At 31.7% G+C, this 13,050-nt stretch overlaps 2 protein-coding genes across 2 annotated transcripts; one reads left to right on the top strand and one right to left on the bottom strand.

Moving 5' to 3' along the window:
• Positions 1-2,240: 2,240 nt before the first annotated feature.
• LOC111908603 (single myb histone 1) lies at positions 2,241-4,060 on the top strand. Its single transcript, XM_023904423.3, has 4 exons — positions 2,241-2,475; positions 3,198-3,280; positions 3,413-3,503; positions 3,575-4,060. The coding sequence occupies exons 1-4, from the start codon at positions 2,338-2,340 to the stop codon at positions 3,905-3,907; spliced, it is 645 nt and encodes a 214-aa protein (XP_023760191.1). The 5' UTR covers positions 2,241-2,337; the 3' UTR covers positions 3,908-4,060.
• A 2,167-nt stretch (positions 4,061-6,227) lies between these two features.
• LOC111908602 (bifunctional dihydrofolate reductase-thymidylate synthase) lies at positions 6,228-10,776 on the bottom strand. Its single transcript, XM_023904418.2, has 12 exons — positions 10,616-10,776; positions 10,302-10,486; positions 9,301-9,746; positions 8,638-9,034; positions 8,508-8,552; positions 8,352-8,417; positions 8,125-8,186; positions 7,977-8,051; positions 7,714-7,879; positions 7,480-7,603; positions 7,286-7,392; positions 6,228-6,812 (listed from the first exon to the last, which is right to left on the bottom strand). Exons 2-12 carry the CDS (start codon positions 10,404-10,406, stop codon positions 6,702-6,704), a joined length of 1,704 nt encoding a protein of 567 aa, XP_023760186.1. The 5' UTR covers positions 10,407-10,486; positions 10,616-10,776; the 3' UTR covers positions 6,228-6,701.
• Between the last annotated feature and the right edge of the window lie 2,274 nt (positions 10,777-13,050).

Below are 13,050 nucleotides of genomic sequence, written 5' to 3'. Positions count from 1 at the left end.
AGAAACACTTAAAAGGACAAGTTATTAAGCTCTGGAGTTCACCAACTCACAAAGTTCCCATCTTGGGACATAAAACCCTAAAAATGGACCATACTAAGCATAGATAAAAAAGAATGGGAAAGATTTGAGCTTTATACCTTCAAATGATGCTCTAGCCCCAAGAAAGCTCGTATCCAAAGCCTGGACTTCAACTCCATTCTCTTCCATGCTCCTTCTTTACTCCAAAGAGCCCACAATAACACATAAAAGCTCAACATGGCCACCCACAATCTCAAGAACGGATATTAGGGTTTGAGAGGGTTTATTGACTGAGGAAGGTGGCCAGAAATGAGACCATCTCATTCTTTAAATAGGGACACTACTCGAATTAGGGTTTTCCCTCTGTGCCTAGTACGCCCAGCGTACTAGGTGGTCCTTGCATCCATTCCACGCTCATAGGTATGCTAAGCGTAACCTTACTTACGCCCAACGTACCCGATGCCACCCATTTCTCAATAAGGACCAAACTTGCCATAACTTCCAAACTATCATAGCTTTTTTGATATAACTCAGATTCCAAAGATCCTCATATCTACGGAAAGGTGATGAGATGCCCTACGCTTTGGCAACTCATTGCAACCCGAGACCTCCTCATGCCCGGCTCGTGGCTCACAAACCCTAATCACGGACAATCCGAAAACAGGATGTTACAGAATCAGTCCAAGAAGTGATTTTGGTTGATTGTTGTGGTGCAATGACTATTTGGTTGTTTGTTGTTAAAAACTGTTGTTTGTTTTTGAATACTTTTAGTTATGGTTTGATGATGTGGTTATGTATGGTGCACATACACTTTTATGCTTAATTTGGTAATTGTTTTTGGTTTCACTCATGTGGTGTCCAAGTCGTTTTCACCAAAGCGGATCAACCCACATTAGGGATGGCAAAAAGCCCCATACCCAATGGGAAACCCGAAACCCGCACCCGTTTTGACCGGGGAATCCCCGGATTGACTGGGGATGGGGACAGGGATGGGGAATACCCGAATAAAAAAAGTGGGGATGGGGATGAGGATGGGGATACCCTTAATCCCCGACCCTGGACCCGCCCCGACATATATTAATATATAAAAATAATACAGAACATATATTTATAGTATAGTTTATAATACATAAAATTTGATCTAACTAACCTAACTCATTAGTAATTATTTGGTTGAAATTATACTTTTTGCTTTTGCTTTTATCTAATTTAAACTCGTGTGTATATATATATATATATATATATATATATATATATATATATATATATATATATATATATATTCTCTTTGGTTGATCTATTTTACCTTAAATATCAATCTGATAATCTTTTTCTACTTGATTTTTCATGTATGTATTTAAATTTGCTAGAAAATTTATTTATATTTTTTCTGCAATTTATGGGTACTTATATATTTTATAAAATCTTTAGACTTATGCTGTTAAAATTGAAATATAGAGTTTTTTCTTACATAAAAGTTTGCATGTTAAAAGAGAAAAAGAAATTCTCGTTTCCCTGTTGAGAATCCCCAGTCCCCGTTGGGGGTGGGGATGGGGGTTTATTTATATTCCCCGATGGGGATGGGGATGAGGATGAAGATTGGGGTCCTTTGTATTCTCCGCCCCCGTTGCCATCTCTAACTCACATGATAAACCCACAAATAAAATCCTTAACACGACACGCATAAAACCCCTTTCCGGGATTCAGTGGTGTCAAAGACGTTTTCACCAAAGCGAGCTTTCCACAAAAACAAACCAACATTGTTTGATTGTAGGCCAGGAAGGAGAAATGAAAGAAAATAGTCGTTAGGGGAAGAACAGTCGTTGGGGGAGAAGATAGTTGAAAATAGAAAATGGTATATAAAAGGGGTTTTATTTATTCTTCCGCAAAAATGGTTCCTAGAAGTAAAAAGACGGAAATACCCACACGTGGAGGACGCATGAGGGGGCTAATGGAGTTAACTACATAGACCATTTTCACAAACAAACCAATACAAAAGGACCATGAAACCAAAAAATTCATGGTTGAACCAAAACTCTAAAAAAAAAAAAATCCTCTAGGAACCATTTTTAAATTTTAACTTATAGTAGATGACACGTTAATAAATTATTTTTTCATACCTTAACTCCTCTAAATTATTAGCTTGTAAATCAATAAATTAATAAATTAATATGCTGTAACAAACTAATAAGTAATAATTTTTTTTTCCGAACTTCCCTGAAACTGAACCAATAAAGAATCATAATCCGAACCAGGAGCCACATAGGGATTTGTCCTCTTCTCCTTCTACAGTTCATATACACTATACACAGAATCCCTATGCATCGGTGGACATTGGAGGAAGAAAACGCCCTTCGCGCCGGAGTAGACAAGTACGGAACCGGGAAATGGATGAAAATACTCACCGATGAAGACCTCGCTCCTTGCCTCATTGCCCGGACCAATATTGATCTCAAGGTAATTTATATTTTCTCACCTTTTCCGCTTTACAAACTTTTCTTGCTTCAATCGTATATTCCTGACTTTCGATCCTGCCATTTTTTTTGCGAATCTTCGTACCTTTTTAAGTAATATGTAACTAAAACCTTCAGCTAACGTTGAAATACAAAAGTTACACACTGCCAACTGCTATTGGCATTGGGCATTTGCAGAAAAAAAAAAACGCTGCTCACCTTAAACTCAATGCAACCACATAACTAAGGACATTTAAGATTGAACTGTTAAATGCTGAGAACACGCATTACAAACGAAAAAGATGCAGCAGAGAAATACACATTGCAATAATGTCATTTATCTCTGGTCGCAAAGAGCGGCTGCAATATGTGTCGATGAACACCTGTTTTCTCACAGGGACATTACATCGAACACTTGGTAGGCAGAAGATCAATAGAGGCAGTTTTAGTTGTGAAATTGATTTACCTGATGTGATAAAGATGAAAGATGAAAGCAAAACATTTTTCTACATCTCATCTTTGCTACCTCTCAATCTCCTTCTTGGTCTCAAATATACTCCCTTTTCTTCTACTTGGGGAAATTGAGAGAGGTTAAATTGTCTTTGTATGGATGATAAAGTATCTGTCAAGATACCCCCAAATGGAGCCTGATTGTATTTGGCTATCCTAATCTACTATTGATGAAATTGCAAAGTTTATAAATCTCAATGTCATTTCCAATTTCAGGACAAATGGCGTAACCTATGTGGTAATGCTTCTAGAAGAGCTGTGTCTCTTCGGTGCTCAACAGATAAGAAAATAGGTTCTGGGTATGTTTTTGTCTTCTCTGAATCCCAAGATAGTTTTAGTTTTTGAAAATTAATACTTCTATAAATAACAATTAGCATACATCAAGTGCTCAAAATGGTACTCATTATATTATGTGCTTAATATTCTACTAGGTATGATGCTAAGAATCTTAAAGCACTTCCATTTCCATCCACAAACAATTCAGATGGGCTTCATGTTGTTGCAGATCATAGCTACACCAAGGTTAGATCTGATTTGCTAAACTCAATGCATTCTGTGATTAAATAGACCACACTAGATGTTTCTTTTTTCAGAAAATTGATATTCAAGAATTAGTTGATGAAGAAAATCAGAATGTTGAGGTTGACATTAAAGAAGCTATTCAATCAATGAAGGAATCAGGTTATAATACCTATGAAGTAGTTGTTACACTTCAAAATTTAGGAGTTCAACATCCATCAGTTGAAGCAGTTAATGAATCCAAAGGAGAAGCAATAGAGTTTGGTTATACTGGGGTTGTTAAGAAAATCCAAAAACAAAGAATCAGAAGATATTCAGAGAGAATTGTCAAGAAGAAGCTGTCAAAGAAAGTATACCGAAAGGATGGAAAAGGAAGTTATGCTACAAATCCATTAAACTTGGACTAATGTTATAAGTGAAATAAACACTTTATAATTTATGCATAACAAACCCCTCTAACAGACAAAAATAGCAAATGCATGTGTCACTACAAATGTGGATTTCTTGTTAATCTCATCACCTTGTTGGGAATTAAGATGCTGCATGACTTGAGGTGGATCTTTCCAACTTGAAAATATGTTGATAAAAATGTACAAGGGATAATAATTCCATATTAAAGACAAACTAAAACTAGTAATATCACTATCTTAAGGCTGTCTCATTTAATTTTCCAAGAAACTCTTCTCATCTCGATACCTCTATAAAATCTCAAATGTCACTTTTCTTAAAGTGTAAGTTTGTGTGGAAAGATGAATGGGTTACACATAGATATGACAACTTATAGAATTAACAATCTTTATAAGACTCTTAGGGTGAAAGCAATCCATAACCAAAAAAATTTAATGTGTCGTTGATGTGATGGAAATGTCTTTCTCATCCAACAAAGTTACAAAATATAACATATGGAAACCATCTTTCTTATCTATCCCAATCCGATTCACTCAATGTTTTATTTTTAAAATTTTTAAGCTAAACCCACGTTAATTTAAAACCAAAAAGTTAAAATAAAATTAAACACAACATTTTTGTATTAAAACAAAAACTAGTACAGATGAAAAAAAAAAAGATAAAACGAAAATTAAAATTCAACCACCATAATTAAAAATCCTAAAACGATTAACTAAAGCCCAAAAATGAAATTCTAATACTCTCGACCATATTTTGTTGAAATTTGTCGTTTTTTCTCAATCACAATTTACATCAAACATCCGTTCAAATGTTAAATGTTCATGCGCCTCAATCTCCCACTCGAAGAATTCAATTTGTCACTCAGTTTCTCGCATAATGTACAATTTTCATCTTGATATATATTTTTTTCTCTTCCGCCTCCACTTTGCTTATATTGTGGATGTTAGCGAATTCATTGACTAGATCAACTGTATTCGGAGGTTGTTGATGTTGCTTTCTTCTAGTTTTGGCTGCGAGTCAACAACATGAATCGCTTGAGGGTGTAAATTGTGCATCTGAAAATGTTTTTGTTTTTTATGGAGGCAAGGAAGTCTTCATTGGCTTTTGCGACACTCAATCATTTCTTGTGGAGTTTCAGAACATCCCAAGTTGACTAATGAGGAAAAACTTTCATTTTATAAAGCTATTTATATTCGCTTTGTGCCGATTTTATAACATCTCGGATCTCGCGCTTGTCTGTTCATCTTTTTGTTGTTGGTGTTGTAGATGCAGTTACAATCATTGCATTTTTTTGAAGATCCTTCAATTTAGAGTTTATTTGGCGTCTTGTCCAATCCAAACCTTCCATTTATCAGAGAGTAAGTTTTTCTGGAAAACTTTCTTCTTCCGATAATTGCACATTTTTGGAAATTGGTGTTCACAAATCTACAATTTTGCATATGATTGTCAACTTAGAAGAGAAAAGATACTTGAGAGAATGAAGTTTCATTGTGTAAATTAACCCCTATTTCTTTGTGAGTTTTGAAATCAGAAAATTAAAATGAAGAATTCATGTTCTCTTTGATCGATTGGGTTGGATTCGAATCCAGTAATGGCAATTTGGTTCCCATGTATAATCTATAGTGAAATTGTTATAAGCTATTCATCGATCTTCGATCTTTAATCCATTGTGGTGGGAAAGCGGGAACGTTGGTGGAGTTTGAGTTAAGGTGAATGAAAGAGGCAATTATGGGGAGGAGTAATCATATAGCTATAGCCTATAGGCAATATTGGCATAGCTATAGCCTATAGGCAATATTGGCAATCTTCCAACAAGACATAGTAACCCGCTGCATCTGATAAAAACAATAAATGACAAAACCTATCCGAATGTCAAACATTAATGGACATAAAATCCTACCTAGAGTAAAACCGTTGGTTTTTTTTTTTGCCAAACTTAAAGGTTTTTAATGGACATAAAATCCAACTTAGGATAAAATCCATTGGTTGTTTAACTAAGACAACTATTGTTAAAAAATTTTAGAACCACAAACACATACTCTCTATACTACTTCTAAACTACTCATTTTGTCACCAACAACAAAACTTGAAAATTAACCTTTGGCTGAATGACACATTTCCATCAACACCTGATATTTCTAGGCTACAAGCCCTTTAGTGACTACTATTAAATACTAATACATGATAATTCTATTTTGTTCATCTCATTCAACCAAGCACCCCATGAAACAAACTTAAATTTCAATTCGATCATATTCTTGTGAACCAAACACGCATTAAGATACCAATAAATAAGCAATATTATCAATACACAGAATCTGACGAACAAACACTTGGATATATAGTCTTAGTTTTTGCATCAATACTAACGAGTAAAACAAGGCACACAAGGTACAATAGCCCTAGCTACATGTACAACTCCCACAAGTCATAACATGCTCTTGTAGCCTTGTTTTAACAAATGTTAGCAGAACCCTCATCAAACAGCTAAAACATAACTACATACTCAAATCACCTTAACCAACATGTAACATTTCAATTTTTAAACCATCACAGAATTACATTTTTGGTCCCAAAAAGTCCTTTTACAATTTTGGTCCTTACTTGAGATTTTTCTAACTTTTTTAGTCCATATTCCAAGTAAAATGACTATATCTTTGGGACAAAAATTAAAATAGTCATTTACTTGGATCAGGGACCAAAAACATTACACGAACCTAAAGTAAGGACCAAAAATGCAAAAACCAACTATACACAGGGACCAAAATGTAAGGGTTCATACCAAAATCGGATCTATACTGCCATTTTCATTTCTATTTTCTGATGAGGATTATATCCTATGAGTTTAAAATCATCAGCCACAAAACCATCTATATCCTTCTTCTCTGAATTAATCTTCAATATCTGCAATTATATAAATTTAAAAATCAAAATAACATATATAACTATAACATATGCCATGTTTCTTTTTTTTTACAATATAAGTGTTGTTTGGATAAAGTTTTGTACAGATATATGATGATTAAAAAAAAAACCTTATTTTGAGCAATTTTGCAGTTTAACCACTTGTACTTTATTTTTTCTAATCAATCCATAAAAGTTTCAGACACTTTTTCCAAATTAACTATTTTTACCATAGAAATCTAATATAACAAAACGGTTAATTTGAAAAAATGTCTGAAACTTTTATGTTTGATTGGAAAAAAGAAAAAAATAAAGTATTAATGGTTGAAACGTATAACTGCCAAAAACATAATGGCTTTTTTGTAACTTTCCATTATAAATATTTACAAAAAGGACAACATTTTATGGAAATAGAAGGAAAAAGTACACAAGGGCAAATTTGTAAAAAAAAAGAAAAACTTAATTCTGCTTACAGGAAAAGGTTTAGGCAGCTTTTGAAGCTGATCCTGCAAGGGTCTGACATGAGTGCTATAGACATGAGCATCACCAAGAACATGGACAAAATCACCAGGAACAAGATCTGTCATTTTATTCAAATAAACTTTTATAAAAACAATTTATCTAAAATTAATGGAGATTTTTTTTAAAAAAAAATATTCATACATACCACAAACATGTGCAATCATGCAAGTCAACAACGCATATGAAGCTATGTTAAACGGAACACCAAGTCCCATGTCAGCTGATCTCTGATACATTTGACAAGATAACTCTCCTTCATTTACATAAAACTACAAAAATAATAATAATAATAATAATAATAATAATAATAATAATGTTATTTACAGATTAATGGAAGGAAAGAAATTAGAAATTAGAAATATAAAAAAATAAAAGGAACCTGTGCAAACATGTGACATGGTGGAAGTGCCATTTGTTTGAGATCTGAAGGGTTCCATGCTGAAAGAATGATACGTCGATCATCTGGATTATTTTTTATTTTGTTAATAACATCTAGCAATTGGTCAAACCCTTGACCACTGTAGTCAGCATGCATGTTAGTATACCTGTAAATGTTTTTTTTTTTTTTTAAGTATCAATTAATTTGTTTACATATCCAAAACATCACAAGGGCATTTACGTCTTTTTCACAAGACAACTAACCTTGCACCAAAGTGTCTCCACTGAAACCCATAAACCGGACCCAGATCACCTTCTTCTCTATCCACTAAGCCAATACTGAAAGTATGAATGAAATATTTTTTTTAAAAAACATATATAAATTATTAAAAAAAATAATCATGCTAATTACCTGTCTAGGTAGGTTCTTGATGCATTACCATCCCATATATGAATGCCCTTATCTTGTAAGACCTGATAACAATATAAACCAAAAACTAAGACAAAAACAAACATTTTCATTCATTATTTATTAAAAAGTAAAAACTAAGACAAATAAAAACATTTATTTACTATTTATGTGGTAAGTGAAATAGATTCAAGATTATTCATCGAATCAAAAACAAGATTTACATTTACCTTGGCACTTGTTGACCCACTTATGAACCACAAAAGTTCCTCCACAACTCCACGCCAAAACACTTTCTGTAGAACAAATAAAAGGGTATATAAGTCATTAATTAAAATAGCATGGAGTCAAATAACTTTAAATATGATTTAAAGAAATACACATGCCTTGGTTGTAAGAAGTGGAAAAGACTTTCGCAGATTGAACCTCATCTGTAAACAATAAAAAGTGAGAAAATAACTTTAATTACTGGGGTTAAGGGGAAGGGTAATATGGTAAATATGAGGTTGAAAGTACCTGACAACCAAATTTTGACAAAGTACCAGTTCCTGTTCGATCACCCTTCAAAGCACCATTAGAAATTATATCTTCCACTAGTTTTAAATAAAGGTACTCTTCATGCTTTTCAAATATCTTTTTGGGCAAAAAAGAGAACATTCTTGAATCAAATTTTGGTGAGTCTGAATGACATTCAGACAATGAACCATTAACTTTGGGGGCTTCGATTCCGGAGTTTCTCACACGAACATATGTAGTGAAGGAATGGCGGATTCCATTCTCGAGTAGTGGGAATGACGAATACCATGGTTGGAAGTCTGAAATGTTGATGGAAGGTATGAAAGTGTCGCAATCAATGTCTGTTTCAATTTCAGTTATATGGATTGCATCACATCCAGGAGCATTGAGTGATTCCCTGGAATCATAAAGATTGCAATCAAGTACTACAAATTAGATACAAAGAAGCCGAAAAATAAGAGCTTTTTTTTTTATACTTTTGCCACATCAGTTTTCCACTAACTTTTATCTAAACAAAAACCCATTATCACAAATTATCTCCAATCATAAACCTTTTCAAAGTCAACTAACTTATAAATAAGAAAAAGCACCACTTTCCAACAGTAAAAAGTTATAAAAAATTACCATTAGAGATGCTCTAAACATAAAACATTGGATACATACCTTAAGATTTCACCACCACCAATCACAAACACCCTTTCAATAGATAAACAATAGGGTGATGAAGCTAACAATTCCAAAGCTGAAATCATGCTTCCACACATTAAAACATTTTCAGCAGTTGCAATATCAAAAGTCCTTGAACGAGTTAGAACAACATTGAGTCGACCAGTGAGTGGCCTATGTTCTAAAGGTATGCTTTCCCATGTTTTTCTTCCCATTATAATAGCATTCTTTTTCACTGGATCTGATGTTGTCATGGTGACATCTTTGAAAAATTTGAGGTCTGAAGGTAATCTCCATGGTAATTTTCCATCTTTTCCAATACCCATTGCACGTGTGGCAGCAACAATAACTTGGTATGTTCTTTGGGGGTCTGGATGTGTACAGACAATGCCATTGCATGCACTTACTAGTGTTTCAGCAGTAGCCATTAATAGATTGAAAGCCTGAAACAAAGTTAATGATGATTAGTGAAAAGAAAGTCTGAATGCAAACATTTAAAAGCTACTTAAACTGTTTAGTCATTAATGGGTGATTGTATTTGTATGCAGATTGCAGACACCCTAAAAAGAATGCTCTTTAACTTCAGTTAAAGGCAAAATGGTAGAGTGAGTTAGGAAAACTAGTAGAGATTATTAGCTATATTGATATAATTAATGTGAACTGATACAAATACACTTAACAAAACAGCTAAGTACTAGAAAGAGCTGTTAATTGAAGCGAAATGTCCCAAAGGCCTTGAGTTTATCACTCACAAAAAGGTTCATGAAGTAGGGATGCATCAAATATGCCCTAAAAATATCTTTCCCCTAAAAAAATTGAAGAATATGGTGTTTTATGGACATGATTACGTATATTGAACCGATAACTACAAAATCATCCAGGAGTTTTATAGCATCAATATATAGTAGGAAGTTTAGGGTTTATAAATTAGAATGAAATAATTAAAACCCAAACAAAATCGATGAAGGAGAAGAGAAAGAGTAATGAGTTAAGGGTACCTGTCCGCTGTGTCGATTTGAGAAAGATCTTAGGGTTCTTCTTGCATGCAGTCGCCGGCAGAACAAAAAACACTGAGCTGCGAATGCGTTGAGGGCATGATGCATACAGAAAATGCGATTAGCCCATTTTATGGCCCATTACCTGTAGAAACTTTTGAGGCGTTGAGGGTATGTTTCCCCCTACCCTTTTCATACAAGAACCATATAGACGAGGAACTAAAGTCAGCAAACAGCCAAACGCACAGAACTAGTTCGATGAATGCTCAGTCGATACTCGACATTCAGCAAATTCACATAATTAGAGCATTTCTTACGTGGTTTTCTCGAGCAGTGGATGCAGGAGGATGGATAGCAGTCCAGAACTAAAGCAGAGCAAGGCTTTGCTTTGATGACGGAAGATGCCGATAGTCGTAAGTCTCGTGTAGTCGTCACAGTCTACTCGACACAACGAATCAACGATAGAAGTTTGAGTACGTTCGAGCGTGGACCGGAAATCATCCTTTTATATCCTTTTATTTATTTTTTATTTATCAGTAAACTCTTAATTATTTTAATTTTGTTTTAGAAATTTAAACTTTTTAAAAATTTATTTGATGAATCTTATTAGTTTTTAATAGTTTTTTATTGTAATTATTTAAAACAATAAATGTTTTTTTTGTTTTTAAAGATAACATTATAATTTTTTATATAATATTATTTTTAAGTAAGTTATTTTTAAATTATTTATTTGAAAATGTTTAATGATTATAAAAAATAATTTCATGATTTTTTTTGTTAATTCAGGATTACAATTTCGGTTTAACACTATAATTTATAACTTTTAACTATTTATAAAACAGTATTTTCGATTTTTTTCAAGTTTAATTGAAATTTTGATTTAAATTAACTATTTAACATTATATTGAAATTAATAATTTAAATATTTTGCATAAACTCATAAATTATACAAAACTTGTAACTTTAAACCGACAATTGCTCACATACGACAACATAACCAAACTAATAAGTTAACTATAATATGTTAAAAAGTTAAAGTCATAATTTTATAAATAGAAGTAAAATATGATATTTTAATATTGTAGTTTAGTTAATTTATTATTATAATTTATTTTTTGTATTAATTTAACATTATTAACAAATTTATAATAATTATTAGAAAGAAATTGAAAACTCATGGAGGTTTTAAATGCATGTGGTGCATGTGTGTGTGTGTGTGTGTATATATATATATATATATATATATATATATATATATATATATATATATATATTCATTTGTTTTTTTATATAAAAAATTATTAGATTTTATAAAAATTAAAATTTCTTAAAAATAAAATATGAACACTTTTAAAAAAAATCTTTTTACAAAGTCACTAGTATAATGAATAAAAATAACTAGGGATGTGTATGAGACGGTTTGGTTTTGTTATGACCAAAATCAAACCATAACCATTACAATCGGTTAATAATGATTTTAGTCGGTTAATGATTTTGCTTATTGATTAATATTGGTTAACAATTATGGTCTAAAATGACATAAAAAATAAATTATGATATAAAGATAAAAAAATATAAAGTATATTGCCATAAAAATGAGAATCATAAAGTTTGTTTTAATCCTAGTTATAGATACATCCTGCTACACAATCCACAAGTGTTATCCTCAACATACTCTCTTAACTAGCAACTTTATTTGTCATCATCGCATTTTATATTACCATTGTCATTAGGCACTACTACGTATAAAAATAATGTTGTTTTAATCCAAGATTCATATTTTTTTCAGATACATTATAACATATGAATGTATTTTGGGAAATAACTTCCTAATAAAGTGTAAAAAATCTAAAACAATAAATTGATTAAAAATATAACAATAAAAGTAAAACTCTCAAAAGGTCGATATTATTTGGTTCGAAAAGAAAAAAAAAATCAAACCCAATCAAAATTGAAATTATACCAAAATAAATTTTAAATTCAGTTTTTGGTTTGGTTTCAGATCAAACTGAATTATAAATTTGGTTTATAGTATAAGTTATGGTTTGATAGAATTCAAACGATATCAAACCAAATTATTAAACTTAATTAATGAGTGTTTATTAACTGAATAGTATGTCTTTCTAATTTAAAAATTAAATAGTAAAATAGAAAATATATTATTGTATTTTATATTTTATGGACACATCATCGATTTTCTGATTCCAAAATTCGGAAAGTTTTGTTATTTAATTCATTCTTTCCTTCTTTTATTATGTTTCGTTTAGATCTTTATATTTGATTATTTAGACTTTAGATATTTTTATTTTAAACTTTGGATTTTAGGTTCGGAAAATTTAAACTTTATATTTAATTTTTCATCTTAAAATTTATTTTGGTTGGGTTTTCAATTTGGATCTAAAAAGTTTTCAAACCGAGAAAACCAACCAAATAGACATAAAAAATCATAAATCAAACTCAAACTTAAGAATTATAAAAGTTATATTAGAATTTAATATAGTTTACCCAAAGTAAATCACGTGAATGGTCCATGTGGTTTTGGTAATTTACACGTTTCTTCCTTAACTTATTTTTTTTAACTAAGATTGTCCTTTTTATATGTTTTTGTTGCGTATGAGGTCCTTATAACATAAAAAGACTATATTGTTATTATTTATTTATTTATTGTCTATGTAACTTTTTTGGATTTATTGTTGTCTATTTATGATTAATCTAGTAAATTACACACATATACCCTTAATCCCTTCTAAAC

Source organism: Lactuca sativa, chromosome 4, assembly GCF_002870075.4.
Source record: "Lactuca sativa cultivar Salinas chromosome 4, Lsat_Salinas_v11, whole genome shotgun sequence".
Classification (NCBI taxonomy): Eukaryota; Viridiplantae; Streptophyta; class Magnoliopsida; order Asterales; family Asteraceae; genus Lactuca; species Lactuca sativa.
The sequence above is the reverse complement of the archived record's forward strand: the minus strand, read 5'-3'. Positions and strand labels throughout refer to the sequence as shown.